This window comes from Condylura cristata, unplaced genomic scaffold (genome assembly GCF_000260355.1).
Source record: "Condylura cristata isolate star-nosed mole 26May11 unplaced genomic scaffold, ConCri1.0 scaffold00035, whole genome shotgun sequence".
NCBI classification, from domain to species: Eukaryota; Metazoa; Chordata; class Mammalia; order Eulipotyphla; family Talpidae; genus Condylura; species Condylura cristata.
The window spans coordinates 5,850,675-5,866,960 of record NW_004567136.1 but is presented as its reverse complement, the minus strand read 5'-3'; the positions used below and the strand labels follow the sequence as shown (position 1 = coordinate 5,866,960).

Here is a 16,286-nt window from a genome sequence, read left to right as displayed (position 1 = left end):
CCATCTGGAAATACTAACATGGTATCTTGAGAGAGGGGGCCACCTCCTTGATTACAGTGTATTTTTATAATTGTTCTCCTTTATTATTGTTGTTAACCTCCCACTTTCTCTAATTTATAAATTAAATTTTATCAGAGGTCCAGGGATAGGAAAAAACATAGTATAAATGGGGTTCAGTAATGGGGGTCTTAGATCGTCTCCCCCAAAGATAAGGGGCAACTATATGCGATTCCCTCGCTCCTCCTCTGCAATCGTTCTGAACGAAGCTGATACACACTACCGAGCTGGGGTTTGACATGCCCTGCAAACCTGTTTGATGCCTGCAGAGCTTCGGGGATGTCCTCTTTGAAAAGTCACCTTTCTCGGTGGCCAGTGACGTCCCCCCAGCAGGAGCTGCTGTCTCTGCATCGCCGGCCCCTGCTCGGATCTCCCACCCGAGGCCAAAGTCCCCCTCAGCCTCCCCAGGCACCCCGGGCACCTCTGCGCTCCCTGCCAGGGCCGTGGGGCCAGAGCTGGACCGGAGGGTGCTGAACCCCCTCCTCCTGCTCCAGCGCACTCCAGAGTCAGCCCGACTCCACCCTACCTTCACCCGGCTGACGGCCTCCTGTGCTTGCATCATTCTGATGTTTTTGGAAGGGTTCCTTTCGGAGAGCAGCTGGGTGGACCCCAGGTAGTTGGCAGCAAAGATGATCCCGTCAATGAGGTCCTCGGGTTCACAGGGCCCTGGAACTGAAGGTGACACCATTACGTCTTCCCAGGGGACAAAGGGCCTGCAGGCCTCACCAGGCAGGAGGCAGGTGACCGTGGGCAGCAGCCAGTGGAGAGCTGGCCCACTGCCCGCCCGTGCTCCGTGGGGCCCCACAACCACACAACAGACCGCGCACACAGACACGTGCGTCAGGGAGACAATTCCGGGGCCCTGGCAGCTGTCACTTGAGGCAGCTCATGCTGGCTTCCAGAAGGCACCGCTGTGCTTGCACTCCCAAACCTGCCTGGGAACCTCTGCAAGTCAGGACAGCCCTGGTCATCAGACACAGCAGGGCAGGGCCAGCCCTCGCCAGCCGGGCGCAGCCACGGCCTGCCAAGTCACGTCGTCGTCAGCTCTGAACACTGGCACTGCGCCGGGAGTGTAGTGTGCACCCCTCATGCCCGCTGAGGACCCAGCTGTGTCCTGGTGGCTGGGACAGCCACGGGGCCAAGGCCAGGGGACACCTCGCAGTCAGGAGCCCCAACTTGTCAGAGGATGAGCTTCCTGCACAAGCAGCAAAACCCAGGCCAGTGACAGTGGCGTGGCCAGCCCTGGGCAGTGGGGAGGGCTGCCGTCAGGGGCTAGAGGTGCCGGGCCCCTGTCGGAAAGGGGAACCCTCATCAGGCCATGAGCTCTGCGGGTATCCCACACAGGGGCACCGCGCAGGTGCCAGGCGTCCGAGGCGGGGCAGCGACACCTCTCCAGCTCACGTGGCCTCTGCCGGAGGTCCTGAGACTTGGGTGGTCTCAGCTCTTCCACGTGTCCCGCCCATGGAGTCTGTGCCCTCGGGAACATCACCAAACGTCTCCTTTTTTGCCTGTTACCTCACTAGCAAAATGGGGAGGGTGGTCCTGGTTCTATCTCCACAGGGTTTCTGCACAGAGGGAATTAATAATACAGTTAACCCCCCGACAGTTCATGGGGAAGGGTCCTGTCACCTCCCACTACACACACACAGTCAAAAATCCATGTCTAAGTCGTGACTGCCAGCGCACACCGGGAGGGGCAGGAGGGAGAGGCTAGAGGGTGCAGGGTGCTGGGCAGAAGCCCCTCCTGTCCACATGGTCTCCATTGTGGGCACATAGGGCCTGTAGCCAGCTGGGGGAGGCAGAGGTCACCCCCCAAAAGGAGGTGGGACTCTGACTGCAGCATGTCCAGTTCTGCTTTTAGCACCACCTTCCCTTAGGCCAGTTCTCTCCAGTGAATGTGGCTCCAGGGGGCGGTGTGCCCCGGGTCACCCCACAGTGAGACCCTATTTACCATCCCTGCAGTGACCACTACGGCCAGCAGATGGCATCACTTTGGTCTGGCTAAACTGCAGGACACCTAATAGTCATACGGTGACCATCCCCTCAGCGGGCCCCTGGGGCCTGGGCCTTGACTAGTGTCCTCGTGCCTTGTCTGTGGGGGGCAGAACTGCTTGGCTTCCACAGACTCCCCATCCAAGAAGGTGGAAAGGGTGTCTCTTGCATCACTCCATCTCCTGAGGCCACTGTCTTTTAACTCTCTCCTGGCCACTCCCCAAAGTGACCTTGGTCAGCTCCTGGACCTCTCTGACGCTTGGCTTTCTGCTTCAGGCTATAATCCGTGTCCCCGAGTAGATGATGAAAGCCTGCCTCCCTGGGGGAGCCTCCCAGGCCCTGCCTGCCTGCGGGCACAGCCTCTTGTGTGTCCAGCCCCGGCACCCACACAGGACTGTCTGTTACAGTCCCACGGCCGCCCCCTCCGGGGGTCTCTCATCATTCCTGCGTTGCTCTTTTCCAAGCAGGAAGCAGCAGGCACCGCGATGCCTACAGGGAGATGCTCGGACTGGGGACAGAAAGCCCAGAAGCACAGCAGAGCGGCGGATGGTGGCGAGGCGGGCTCAGCTTCACGGACAGTTCTCAAGGCCAGTCACAAAAGGCAGAACCAGAGCGCAGATGGCTTCTTAATAGCGGGAAGGCAGCTGTCCTACATGGTTAAGATGAATCATTCTTGGGGCTCAACTTTGGAATGAAACTCGAGCTGCGACCACCAGAGGGCGACAGAGTGACAAAGAAGAAAGACAGGGCGAGCTTCTCCCGAAAGCGCTGGGTCTTTCCTTTCTTGGTCACAGCTACGCAGTTAGACGTTTAATGCACGTCTGAAGAAGGTGTCTGCACACCTTGCTGACCCTCTGACAAGAAGAGGGGTGGGAGGCCCCAGGGCCATTCCCAGTGTCCCCTCCCATCTTAGGGCAGGTGGTTCTGAATGTGGGTGGGAGACAAGCACCTGCAGTGAGCTGTGTGACCCCAGGTCTCTGCCCCTGCGAGCTTCTCCCTGGCGTGTCAGAGGGCAGCTGGTAGGCACAGGCCACGCGTGGAGAGTGTGTGAGTACCTGCAAGCCTTGGGTGCACCCCCACACCAGACCATGCTGTAACAAGGGCAGAGTCCGCCCAGTGCTCGACCAGGCATCACCTGTGCCCTAATGTCACACTAAGGCCAGTCCACGACAGTCGAGGGGCTTTGTCCAAGATCCCCATCATCCATCAGTGTCAGCGTCCTAAGCTCCTGAGGACCCCTGAGCCAAGAAAAGCTCAGGAGGAAGCTGGACTCAAGAGTGCCCGCAACCTGTCTGTCTGGCCATGAGCAACGTGGACATGAACGAAACCTCAAGTGGAAGAGCCAGGTGGGGCTGCCCAGCCCATCCTGGAGCCAGGACTCCAACATCCCTGGGCAGTGTGCTCCCCAGAAGCCAGCCTTCAAAATGTCCCTGTATGACTAGTAAAAAGAGAAGAGGAGGTCAGGAAAATGGCCATGGGAACATTCCCAGGGAGAGGCGGTGCCAGCAGCAGGCTGGGTCTCTGGCCCATTGCACGGCATGAGAAAATACCCAGCACGAGGCAGCCCCGCCAGGGAGGAGGAGACATGGTGACAGGGAGTCACGGAGGCCGGAGTGAAGTAGTGCCTGGGGATCCCCAGGCCCAGGCCTGTACCTGGGAGAGCTGCTCCCCAGAATAAGCATAATGAATAAAAATAAATGAAAAGCTGGAAAACGTACATGCCTGGGCCTAGTCACTGCACCACAATTTGTAATAGGAAAAAACAGGGGCGCACCCAGATGCTGTGGCCTAGGGGACCCCTGTGTGCACGGAGGCCGCGGGGCAGCCCGGAGTACCAGCATGCTTGCCCTCTGCAGGGTGGGGTTTGGCATTGTCTCCAGGATTTAATATTCGTTGAAAAAGGAAAGGTGGTAAGAAGAGTGTCTAACTCATTATCGTTTACCTAAGAGGGAAATGCTTGTAATAAAAATATGTGAGATGCTAAAAATGGTTATCTGGTGGGAGGGCAGGATTCGGGGGAGGGAACAGGGAACGAAGCCAGACATCTTTGCTGATTCCCTGTTTTTGCATGTGACTTTGGAGCCACCATTTTGCATAATTATCCAACAAGACTAAACGGAAAAAGCAGATTTCTAAGAATTAAAAGAAGAAACGACTTGAACTGTGCATCCAGCTGTGACGTCACCACAAAGCAAACGCTTCTGAATGACGTCACAGAACGATGCTTTTCTTGAGTGATTCTGAGATGCTCGTTTGAGGGTACATCCGTGGGGGGCCCTACTCGATGTCGACACAGATAAATCTTGAACATAACTATCTACGGTCACATTTCCTTGGCGACGTTGGTGTTGTTATTTTGAGACTACGTAGGATTAGTGGACTAAGGCAAGAATTATGGCCGTGTCCTTGTGAAAAGGGGAATGTGGGGCACAGGAGCAGAAAGATACAAAAGCGCAAACCCAGAGTCCCGCCCGGCAAAGTATCGGTACGAATCGTGATGCGTTTGCTCTTAAAAATACACAGGACATGCATTGTCCATGCGTGTGCGCCAACTCATCCCACAGTTCAGCAGCTAATGACATGTGTCATGTCGGTCCCTGGGGGTCAGGAATCCAGGTCTCCCACAAAGTCACAGCTAAGGCTTGAAGAGGGCAGGATCCACTTCCAAGTTTACTGATGAGGCTGCCTGCCAGACCTGAGTCCTGACCACTTAGGACGGAGTCACACACGGCAGGACACCTTGCTTCCTGCAGTGACATGCAACAGAGAAGGGAAGAAGTCACAGCTCCCTGGTGCCCTTAGCTTGAAAGCATGTCCTCTGTCACACCCTAGTCAGCCGTCAATCCCTGAGTCCAGCCCGCTCCCTAGGGTGGCAGATGACACCAGGCCATGAATGCCCACAGGTAGGGCTCACTGAGAGTCACTTCATACACATTTTCTACCCTAGTGGCCAAATCAGCAGGAATGACCACTCAGCTTACTCTGGTCTCTAAATGCGATGGCCAGGAGGAATAACCGGCTTAGTCCTACAGCGAGATGGTTCAGATATCTAGGAACAACTAATCTATCAGAAAGCATGGAAGCCAACACAAACCGGGGCTGGATGGACAGGACTTGTGAGCCAACCCACTGACGCTCCTATCGACCAAAGATGAGACAAATTAGCACCAGGGGGGGCCTTCTGCAACACACTGAGAAACACCAACTGTACCTCAACCTGGTGAGAGAATAAAACATCATGTCAGTTCTCTTTGGCAGTCGTTAGGAAAATTCATTAATTTTGCTATTATTAAATAAAGGAATACAAAACGCAAGTGGTTTTCCCTACTGGAACTGAACTTGGGGAAGTCAAAGACTCACTGAGGGGAAGTTTCCCTATATAAAATTCCCTTTAGTGGGCCCTCCCTGGTGGCGCAGTGGGTTAAAGCACAACACTAAGAAGCTTAAGCCACTTCTGCATGAGTTCGATCCCTGCCTGTCCTGGAGGTGACCACATGGCACGCAGACCTCTCCTGACCAGCCCGCCGCTCCCCTCAGCAGTGTATTTCATTGATCTGCCTGTTCTGCTCCCCGCTCTGTCTCTGGTGAATCCTCTCACCCTCCGCATCTCTGGCCTGCATCCCAGTTCTGTATGAAAAAAAAAAAAATCTTTAAAAAAATAAATTCCTTTTAGTGAAGAAGTGATGGAATTACAATCAGTAAATGAATCTAGACCGTGACCGTCACAGCTGCTGGTCTTGTAAAAAACCAGCCAGCCAGACAGCACATGCAAGGGAACGATAATGCTTTTGACGTTTCTTTGCCCCGAGCCACCAAACTGAATCTGATCAAGCTTGTCCGTCTAGAACCCCCGTTACAAGACTCAGGACAGAGGGAGATGAGAGATCACGCTTGAGGCAATGCACAAGGGCCGGACTTGGGGAGCGCTGTAGAGCGGGTGGTGTCCACAGCAGCAGGGACACCGCTGTAGCCAGAGGGGCGGAAAACCGATCAGAGACACAAAAATCCGGCAACCGACCACGAATCCCAATGCCTGGCCCTTTCCTGAAGCTTCATTCCTCACTCACCAGTGGGCCACACCAGGTATTGGGAGTGGAAACACTGATGGGAATTTACTGATAGAAAGGAAGAGTTACTGATACAAAGAAATAGTTGCTTAGGCGCTCCCTGGTGGTGCACCAGGTTGAGCTGCAGAACTGTGGTGAGGCTGTTCGCAGCCACTCCAGCAAGAGTTCAATTCCCGGCCAGGGAGCTGACCCACATGGCACAGCAGACCTCTCCTGGCTCTCCTGCTGCTCCCCACAGCAGTGTACTTTGTTGGTCTGCCTGTTCTGCTCCCCACTCTGTCTCTGGTGAATCCTCTTACCCCCCCCCCCACCTCTGGCCAGTACCCCTGTTCTGTATGCATAAATAAATCTTAAAAAAGGAAAAAGGAATAGTTGTTTGTTGTAATTTAATTGCAATAATGTTGGAACGCCTTTTTAAAAGTGTTTCTAGGGCCCTCCCTGGTGGCGCAGCGGGTTAAAGCACAGCACTAAGCAGCTAAAGCCACTTCCGCATGAGTTCGATTCCCGCCTGCCCCAGAGGTGACCACATGGCGCGGCAGACCTCTCCTGACCCGCCCGCTGCTCCCCTCAGCAGTGTACTTTGTTGATGGGCCTGTTCTGCTCCCCCCTCTGTCTCTGGTGAAGCCTCTCACCATCCACATCTCTGGCCTGTACCCCAGTTCCCTATGAATCAATAAATAAATCTTAAAAAAAAAAGTGTTTCTATCTTCCAGGGATGCAGCTTTGCAATATTTAGAGCACAAGGAAAGCCTGGCATTGGCTCTGGAGTAATCTGGGAGAAGGTGGGGGTGCAGATGAGGTGGCAACGGGGTGGGGGAAGGGCAGGCACGCAGGTGGGGCACCTTTCAGTTCCTATTTTGGTGTTGGCTTGAAATTTTTTTAATGATAAAATCCGTAACCAGATGGGTTTTTCAAAAAGGTGTCATTTTAAAATAAGTCACTGTTCTACAGCTTTATTCCCACTCCAATTAGAAAAGAGGGAGAAGAGAAAACAAGAGAGGAAGCAGCAAAAGTCATCCTGATTCACAGATGGGACGAAGGCACGCCAGGAAAACCTTCTCAGAGGATAAGATAATTCGCCGAGGCAGTGGTTTCCAACTCAATGTATGTAAAATGTCAGTAGTTTTCTTTGTAGCTCCACATAGCAACAAGTCAGAAAAAATGTGAACAGAAGGTAAAATTTCAAAAAACAATAAGGGGGATAAAAGTAACACGGGTGTTGCACTTTTGTGAATAAAACGATGTTGATGAAGATAAACGACCTTGAATAAATGAACGATAAATGCTCTGGTAGGTGGTGAGATTCTTTATTGAAAGCCGACAGATACGTTTAATGCATGCCAAATCAAAATACCAACAGAAAATTCTATTATGGAGCCAGATAACGGATTCGTAACAGCAGCCCTCAGCCGGAGGCCGGTGGACGGTCAGCCTGCACAGCTACCTTTGGGTGCAGAGGGAAAAAAGGGGAAAAAACACGGCCGTTTTGGAGAAGGCAGGTGAGGTTTGAACCTGCCAGCTCCATCCAGGCTCCGCAGAGCTCGCCTGCGGCTCTGGCTTGGGATGGTGCAGGGCCGGGGGGAACACTCCCAGGCCTGGAGTTGGAGTCCAGAGCTGGTTTTGAAAACGGACGGGGATGGAGACCCGCTGGCAGGGTGAGGTTCAAGCCTGCACAGGAAACAGCTGTCTTGGAGACAGCTGATTTGGAAGGTGGGTACCCTGCAGGAGATAGGCAGAGGCCTAACTCGGCCTGAGGAGGAAGGGCAGGGAAAAGAGACTGTCTGGAGGAAAGCTGTGTGGGAAGGTTTGAGAGGGCGGAGTTGGTTCCATCTGGGAAGATCTGACTCCGTTTGGCGGAAGCCTCAAGAGCAGTAGGCTCCAGCTTCAAGAAAGACCAGGGGCGAGCTGGACCCTGGCTGCTCCTCACCGGTGAGCTGCCAGCTTTGGGCGCTCTTCGGAGGACAGCACCATCTTGTAGGCGTAGCTCTCAGGCTGGGCTGCTGGACGCTGTTGGGGCAGGACCCAGTCTGTGGTGGCCTTAGCAACTGCTCTCTGACCCCAATTTCTTTGTAAATAAACCTTGTTGCTCTCTGAGATGGAGCCGTGTCTTGCAACTGTGATCACACAGGTGAAGAACCCACAAACTGTGGAGTCTCATCAGGGTCCTAAGTTCAAGTTGACCTGGGGCTGTTTTTCAGAGGCACTAAGGCGGAAGCCACACTGAGCCAACTGACTCTCGGGTAAGGGCCGCGCAGAAGGCCAAGCACGCCAGGAGCCAGGCCTGAGCCGAGGGCGGGAAAGGCTCATCAGGTCGGTGCATGGGTACAGGAGACGCCTGCTCGCAGGAGCCAGTGCCTCTAACACTCGCTTGTTGAGCCTGGTGTCAGGGCCACATCCAGTTACAAAAGTTCCGTCCTTGGAGAAGTCACGGTCCGCCACCCCAGGACTGTCTTTCTCTGCCCAGATGTGGTCTAGAGTCTTTCAGAGTGGCCACAGCTGGTCGGGGGGGTTTGCCAATGCCCCTCTTCCTTCTCGGCTAGAGTAAGAAATGGACCTGGAGCAGTACAGTGCCAGGCCGGACAGGGAGGGGTCGGCCCGGCCACCTCTGGGCTGTTTTGCCCACACGGGTCCCTGTTTGTGCCAGTTCGGGCTCAGTGCTGTCTGCGGCCTGCTTCCCTGATAAGGTGTTCCGTTTGGGGAAGGTATTCCCACGCTCAGAGCATTCTGGGGGTTCATCATTAGGATGAGCTTTTCCTGTTGTTAAGTACATGGGGCCCTAAAGGCTTTGTCAAATATGAATTCCCTGTGATTAAGAGATGCGTCTTTGCTCTCTGTTTTTGTAACAATCACAGGGCTTCTCTGCTACAAGAAACTGTAAATGAAGTCTGTCCTCACTTGTGGGGACCACAAGTTCAAGCTTGTGGTTTGAGCCGGCCACAAGCAGTTTTAGCCACTCTGTACCGCTTTGAGACACCAACCTTGCTTTGACTTAGTCTGCCTGAGCCGGCAGAGAAGTGAGGCTTCGGGGACCACAGACTTGAGGCGCTGCCTACCCAGAGCACCCGTAGGCATGGACAGTGCTTCCCAGCCTTTCCCCTCCTTCCCCAGCAGGTATGAGGCCGATCCCAGCACCATGGGACCTCACGTTCCAGTCATTCCCCAGGGCATCTTAGGGATTTCTACCCAAGATGGTGCTGTTGCCTGCAGATAAGTGAGCTTCTGGGATCCATCTGAGCCAACTCCGGGCTAGAAGGGGATGATACACCCCAGCCCAGCATTCTGACCCAGGAAGATGGGATCAGATGTGCTGCTGGCCTTTGTTGATGGAATGTTGTGTCCTGGAAATCAGTGGCCGTGGTTTCTTCCCATCATCCTGCCCTGAGAAACCACAAGTGGGTTGGAATCTTCACAATTTCCTGCGACCTCATGAAGACCAGTGAAGCTAACTTAAAACCATATGGGACAAAAGCCGAAACAACGGGCAAATCCCATGTGTGCCTCTTTGCATTGGTCAAGTTGAATCAAGTCTACTGGAATCGGAAAGCATAGGTTCTGGTGGGTCAAGCCGGTTTCCTCCAGTCTGAGCCACAGTTAGCTAGCATGGTGCTGAACCATCTTGGCTTGAACCACGGATTCATTTTACACCAGTTTCAGCTGAATGAGCCTGGCTCACTCACTATTCTTAAACTGGAATTTGGGGTTTTCCATTTTCCCCAAAGTTTTGGATCTTTACTTAAAAAAGCACACACTAAGGTGTGTTATTTTTGAAGATCAATGTACCTTGCTTCCCTCAGTATGAATAAAAATTAATTACAGACTACAGGGTTAATAAAATCTACACCGTTTAACACACAAACAAGGGCAGAGAACTTTCTCCTGGAAGCGAGGAAGATCCTTGATGTGTTGACTGAGGTCCCCTAAAGGAACCTGAGGCCGCCTGGTACCCTTCAGGCAACAGAACGTGGCTCCCCCTAAAGCAAGCTCCCCACACTGAAGGCGATCAGAGCAGCTCCATCAGCCTGGTGCTCTAGTGAATGTGAAAATGCAGCATTAACCCCCTTTTAAAAGATGGGAGTGTGGAGGGAAATGAAGGGTCTAAAAAAAGAACAGCCAGAATTTGTACGCAATTACATTCACCCTAATCAAAAGTGTTACAACGTAATTAGCTGCTTATACAGACACTTTTCAATCTATTAATTCAATCATCAGTGTCATATGTGAGACCATTACTGAGGGTGTAATTAGAGGGGGGTGGTCTGCTGTTCCCTAGTCAACTGGACCTCCCCTCCCCATTACGTGGGCCTGGGAGGCGCCAGTGAGCGCCTCCCAGCCTCATAAGAGGGCACTGTCTTCACCTTGAAGGTTGTTTTCCAAGCAAGCTTTGCAGAAGAAAACAGAAAGTAATTTTATACCATTTTCTCCGATATAAGAAATGCAATCATCCCCTGAGAGATGAAACTCAAAGTCACTCACCAGCCACAAAACTTGGAAATGATGCCACCTTCTTTGTCTGTTAGGAAATATGAAAAAAACAAAAAACAATAAAATATATAACAGTTGTCAGCAGACAGCTCCTGAGACCTAGGCTGATATATACCATGATATGAAACACTAAACCCCAGGCATGAAAAAGGCCCGCTCCGAACAGCAACTAGTCTCAGTCTGGCCCTCGGGTATTTGCGAGGGGCAAACGGAATCAATCCCCATAGGAAAACTCGGAATACAGAGGGCTGTCTAAAGCCCGGGAATCCTCCTTAGCCAGGAGCCCTGCAGCCTACTGGCTCTCCCTCTGGAGGGCGGCGGGTCAAGAGTATGTACTTGCAAAAACAGGAGGCAGGAGACTACGCACCATTTCCTAAGTGGCCACAGTTACGTCATCAAAGTGAGAAAAGAATCTCATCCAAAGGATGTTCTCAGAAAAGGGAGATAACGTGCCATTTCAGTGGCTTCCTTCGAGGCGGCTAGTTTACATGGGCTTGTTTTAAAAGCGCACTTAGTTTAGAACAGTGGTTCTCAAGCAGGATTTTTATAGCTGCTTGGCAAGGCCTGCCGACATTGGGTTGTCACCACTTGGTGGGGGTGAGGGGGTGTTGCTTGCTACTGGCAGCTCGTGGGAAGAGCTAGGGAGGCTTCAAAACATCCTTCCCTGCAAAGGACACCCTCACGGCAAGCGCCACCTTCAAGAAACCCTGATCTAGAACATGACTGTCAGACAAATGGGCAGAATCAGCTTCTGTCCAACTGGGAGCAGCAGCACATCCTATGTGCCACTGGCAGCCCGTGAGCGCACTGAGGGGTGGGCCTCGGTCAGCAGGAAGGGGCACCCCCTCCCCCCACAGTGACACCAAAGGTGGGCGGCCAACTCCCTGCCCCAGGCGCTGGGCAGGACCGGCATCAGCGAGCAGACTGAGTGGAGCGCAGTGCCAGCGTGAATCCTCGCCCTTGGGAACAATTACCTCTGGGATGTTGTTGTTGTCCACCGGTCCATTGAGATCAGACCTCTGCTGCTTCCTGGGCTGCTCCAAACCATTGCAAACCTGGAAACCGGGAGGGTAAAGAGAAAAGGGGCCAACGTTGTTATGTGTTGGAAAAATCAACCAACATACACCATGACACAACTGTGGAGAGCACATGCCTGGAGCTGTGTGTTCCTACACACCGACACACCTGACTGGACATGTTTCTGCAGTGAAAATATACACCTTTGATGTCTAAAAGTCAGCCTTTCTGATTTTTATCACTTCTTCTTCTTCTTACTTAAAATAAAGCACGCAGAATGTTGAATTTACCGCTGTCACCACTTTTCAGGCAGCTCAGGGTGCTCAGTGTGGGCACACAGTTCTGTCCCACCAGTCACCTCCAGAATGTTTTCACCTTGCCAAATCAGAACAGTCCTCTGGCTCTCCCTGGTGGCGCAACAGGTTAAAGTGCAACACTATGAAGCTCTCAGAAGCCACTGCAGCATGAGTTCGGTCCCAGCCAGGGAGCTGACCCCCATGGCGCAGCAGACCTCTCCTGACCTGCCCACTGCTCCCCTCAACAGTGTATTTCAGTAGATCTGCCTGTTCTGCTCCCCACTCTGTCTCCGTTGAATCCTCTCACCCACCACACCTCTGGCCTGTACCCCGTTCTGTAAGCATGAATAAAAAAAATCAGAGCAGTCTTCAGTCAACACACTTGTTCCCTCTCTCTCTACCCTCCCCCAGCCACCCCCAGGCTGTCTCCACCAACTTGACTGTCCCAGGCACCTCCTGAATGGAGCCCCCCACCTGGCCTTTCTCGGCACAGTGCCCACAAGGTTCAGCCCTGAGGTAGCATGGGCCAGAATTTCCTTCTTTTTAAGGCTGAGTAACAGTCTGAGCAAGTGCACCACTCTGCTATCCGTACACCCTTCACCAACATCCTCCTTCCTGGCGGTCAGGAGCGTGTTGCTGTGACCGGGGTGCCAGGCCTCTTGTGGAGAGTCTCCTTTTGATGCCACAGGCCTATGCCCAGAATGGGGTTACTGGACCTTATGATAATTTTATCTTTGAGTTTTTTGAAGCATCTCCATACTTCTCTCCATAGCAGACATTATGATCACAGGATAAGTATTCTTTTTTTCAATCTCATTATTCCCTAAGCAATAAAATACATCACAACAACTTGTATAGCGTTTACGTAAGTAACCTAGAGAAGATTTAAAGCATATGAGAGAAGGTGCCTAGATTGTATGCCAACACTACACCAATTACATAAAGTATTTGAGTTCAGAGACCTCACTGCCTTACTCCGAGCTGAGCAGACATCAGTCACCTCTGAAACCCAAAGAAACCAACCGAGCAACCAGCAAATGCAAAGAGGTCAGCCATACCTGCAGTAGAGCAAACGTTTGTGTCTCCCCCAAATTTCTATGTTGAAACCTAACCCCCAAGGTGATGGTATGAGAAAGTGGGGCTTTGGGACTAGATGGGTCACTAGTGGGGTGGCGAGCCTTAAAAGACGCCCTCAAGAGCTCCCTTGCCCCTTCTGTTCTGTGAGGAAGCAGCCAGATCCCGTCCAACGTGTAGCTTCGACTTTCTGTTAGAAAGGCTGAATTCAGCAGAATCAAGGACTAAGCGCCCTTGGCCCTGCCTCACCCCCTCACCCCTCTCTCTCACTCCCCACCTCGTGCTTTATTCTCCAACCGCACTCCCGGGAACCTGGAGAACTGGCTGGGTTGTGTCTCTAACACAACTCACTGTGGCGCTCAAAGGCTCACGGCACCGGGACAAGGTCCGCGGCTCACGGCGTCCCCGGAGCGAGCCCGCTGCCAGGATGAACGCTGCTCACATGCACACAAGGCCAGCGCCGCCTCCCGGGACTGGGCAGGCAAGGCCCTCACTCCTCCACGTCTCGCACCTCCTCACACTCCTTCCTCCTGTGATTGCAGCACCCTCCCTTTGGAGGGCCAGTTCCTTCTAGGGTGTTAACTTCACCGACTTTCTTGGGGGCCACCTGGTATAATACACTCTTGGCAAAGATGTTCCAGTGGCTCCGAGCTTGGCCTTCTAGACAGGGAGCGAGGGTGCAGCATGCAGAGGGCCATCTCTGAGCTGGGACGCCCTCCCCAGACACAGAATCTGCTGGAGCCTCGATCCTGGGGTTCCCAGTCTTCAGAACGGTGTGGAATACATTTCTGCTGTTTATAAGTCGCCTAGTCTAAGGGTTTTTGCCACAGCAGCCCAACAAGACAAGACAATACCCCTTCTAGGAAATAGCTTAGGGTGGAGCTAATTTTCTGGCAGACAGCGGCCACAGATGCAGAGGAACCGACCCCAGACAGGGCGCCAGATAAAACAGTGGCCAAGGCACCACGGGAGTGCCGCTTGCCTGTGTTGGGGGGCCCCTGGGAAGAGCAGAACTCTCCCCTTTAAGGGCGCAGCATTGTGGGGGTGGGGGAGGACTGAGTCAATGGCCACACAGCTTCAGGCTGGGGCGGATCCAGGAAGGGTGTCCATGAGGCAGCCCACAGTGTGCAGCGATCCTGGACAACGTGAGGCCACTTTACAGTGGCCTCGGGACCACTGTAAAGTGGCAGCTACTCCCCAAAGCTCCTGCTAGGCTCGACCCTTCCCTCCAGTCAGTGTTTCCTCAGACTCCCTCCCGACCACTCATCACCATGACAACCACGTCTTATAATAAACAGCCGGTTGTCTGCAGAGAGGCAGGAGGGTGGGCTTGCTCCACTTCTCCTTGGGAGGCCCATCTGGTGCTCCAATTTGCATCTCAGGGGGTGAGGTGGGACAGAGCATCTGAAATTAGCATGGTTGGAGGCCCACATGGATTTGGGGCACCCCGCACCTACGATGATGATGCTGTGTGAATCCTCTGTGCCCCCTCCAACTACAGAGGTCAGTCACACCGCAAATCAGCGGCCGGCAGCGTCACCTCAGTCCTTCCAGCCAACAGGGAGGGTGGGGTGATGCCCTCCACCAGGTGCACACAGTGAGGACTTCTGGGGGCCAGCACCCCGAACCTGCCTCGGCCATCCACGCAGAGAAGTGAAATCGGCTAACGTCTACCTGCGTGAACATACCTGGCCTGTGACAAAAATTTACTTGTTTGAGTAAATGGTTTTAATAAATATCTCAGCTCCGGTTGGTGAGACGAATGCGAGGATTTTCTAAAGTGTCAAGTCTGATTTTGTCTGCTTGATTACACCAAGATGCAGCAACAGCCCACACCGCTCTGAACAGGACAAAGACCAACAACACAGGGCCCCGCGCCGGCCGCCTGTGAGGGTGCCGTGGTTGCAAACACTCTCCTGAATGGCACCATGCGAGCTCTGGGCATCCAGAGGGCAGGAGCCGAAGGCCACGTGGGCCACGTCTTCCCACTGGAGAGAGCAAGACCTGAGTCCTGTCCACAGCTTCCCTGATGCCTAGCAACAGCCTCCTGTGGAGGTCACTTCACGTTCCCTGATTTCAAGGGCGTCAGTCACCCCCAGTCACGGTGGTACCGACAAAGACGCTTTCCTCTATGCCACGCAGGAGGGGGCCGCCGGGCTTGCATGCAAAGGCCCTCCAAGGGGGTCCCAGCTGAGAGCATGCACCCCAGCTTCAAACAGGCCGGCCTCACCCTGGACACCTTCTTCCCCAAGCACTCCCATCTATCCCCTGACACAGAGTGGCTCAGGAAAACGACAACATTGTTCTCTTTCTTCCACCCTTCTTACCATTCAGGTCACTCCCGTGACATTTATGTGGTCGACAGCGGGAGCTTGGATCAAGTATTTATCCTTATAAAAGTTACCCGCATGAGTGGGGGTGCATCTTTCCTGCAGCTTCAAAGAATCATGACGAGACCCCCCCCCCAGAATTGGGACTCAGCCAACAGATCTGTCTTTTACTATCTCCAGGCAGGTCTGTGAATGGCCGGGCAAGAGGAGCCCCCCATGGTCCCCTCACCCTCGTGTCCAGGAAGTTCATGGAGCATACCTACTACACTCAAAAATGATGCCGCAGCTACCTGGAAGTGAGGTTTAACTGGGCATCGTGCATCCTTATCTGCTAGACCAGGGAGCCCCAGAGGGAAGCACAGGCAGGCTGTCACCTCCACCGTGGCCTCACATGGCACTCTCGGGCCTCAACTTCACCTGTGGAAAAGGATGTAGAACGTTGCATTTGGTTTTGTTCAGTTAGCAGACGACTAAATCCGCACTAAATCTGTGGCTGGGGGCCCACTTGGCTACATCTCCCATGGTTTCTTCAAGGTTGCTGCAAACACCCACTGACACGTTTCCCCACCCTGCTAGCGTGAGGGTGAGAAGCCCTGGGTCAGTAGCATTTAATGACAGCCACTCTCCAAGGCAGGAGAGCTGTCTCCTGGTTTTAGTGCAAGCTCAGGGCCTGAGACCTGAGACCTGTCCACAGCTCCCCTGAGCCCCCCCACTCAGCCTACAGTCCTGAGCACATTCTGAGAAAAGCTAGCCAGACCTCTTACACGGAGTGAAACTAAGGGCGTGAGTCAAAGGAAATGCAATGACCCACACTAAGTCAGTCTCAGAATTTTACTCAGAGGAGCTGTTTCTATATTTATCAAATACAGAAATGCCATCCTATGCAAAGTTATAGCCAACTCATTTGTTCTCCCACTGAGGTGCTCTCTGCTTCAGTCACTGGTAAGAGTCCTCAATTACAAACAACTGAG

General features: G+C 53.2%; 1 protein-coding gene across 4 annotated transcripts in view; it reads right to left on the bottom strand.

Annotated features, from left to right (window-relative positions):
- Positions 1 to 16,286, bottom strand: part of APBA2 (amyloid beta (A4) precursor protein-binding, family A, member 2) — a 163,985-nt gene that overhangs the window by 24,063 nt on the left and 123,636 nt on the right. For 3 of the 4 annotated variants that reach the window (XM_012732734.1, XM_012732733.1, XM_004693080.2), the window contains 3 exons: positions 11,573 to 11,653; positions 10,590 to 10,626; positions 584 to 729 (listed from right to left, as the gene is read on the bottom strand). In XM_012732734.1, the coding sequence (XP_012588188.1) occupies positions 584 to 729; positions 10,590 to 10,626; positions 11,573 to 11,653 (264 nt within the window). The remainder of the gene's footprint in view (positions 1 to 583; positions 730 to 10,589; positions 10,627 to 11,572; positions 11,654 to 16,286) is intronic. The other variant, XM_012732735.1, reaches the window with a different exon arrangement.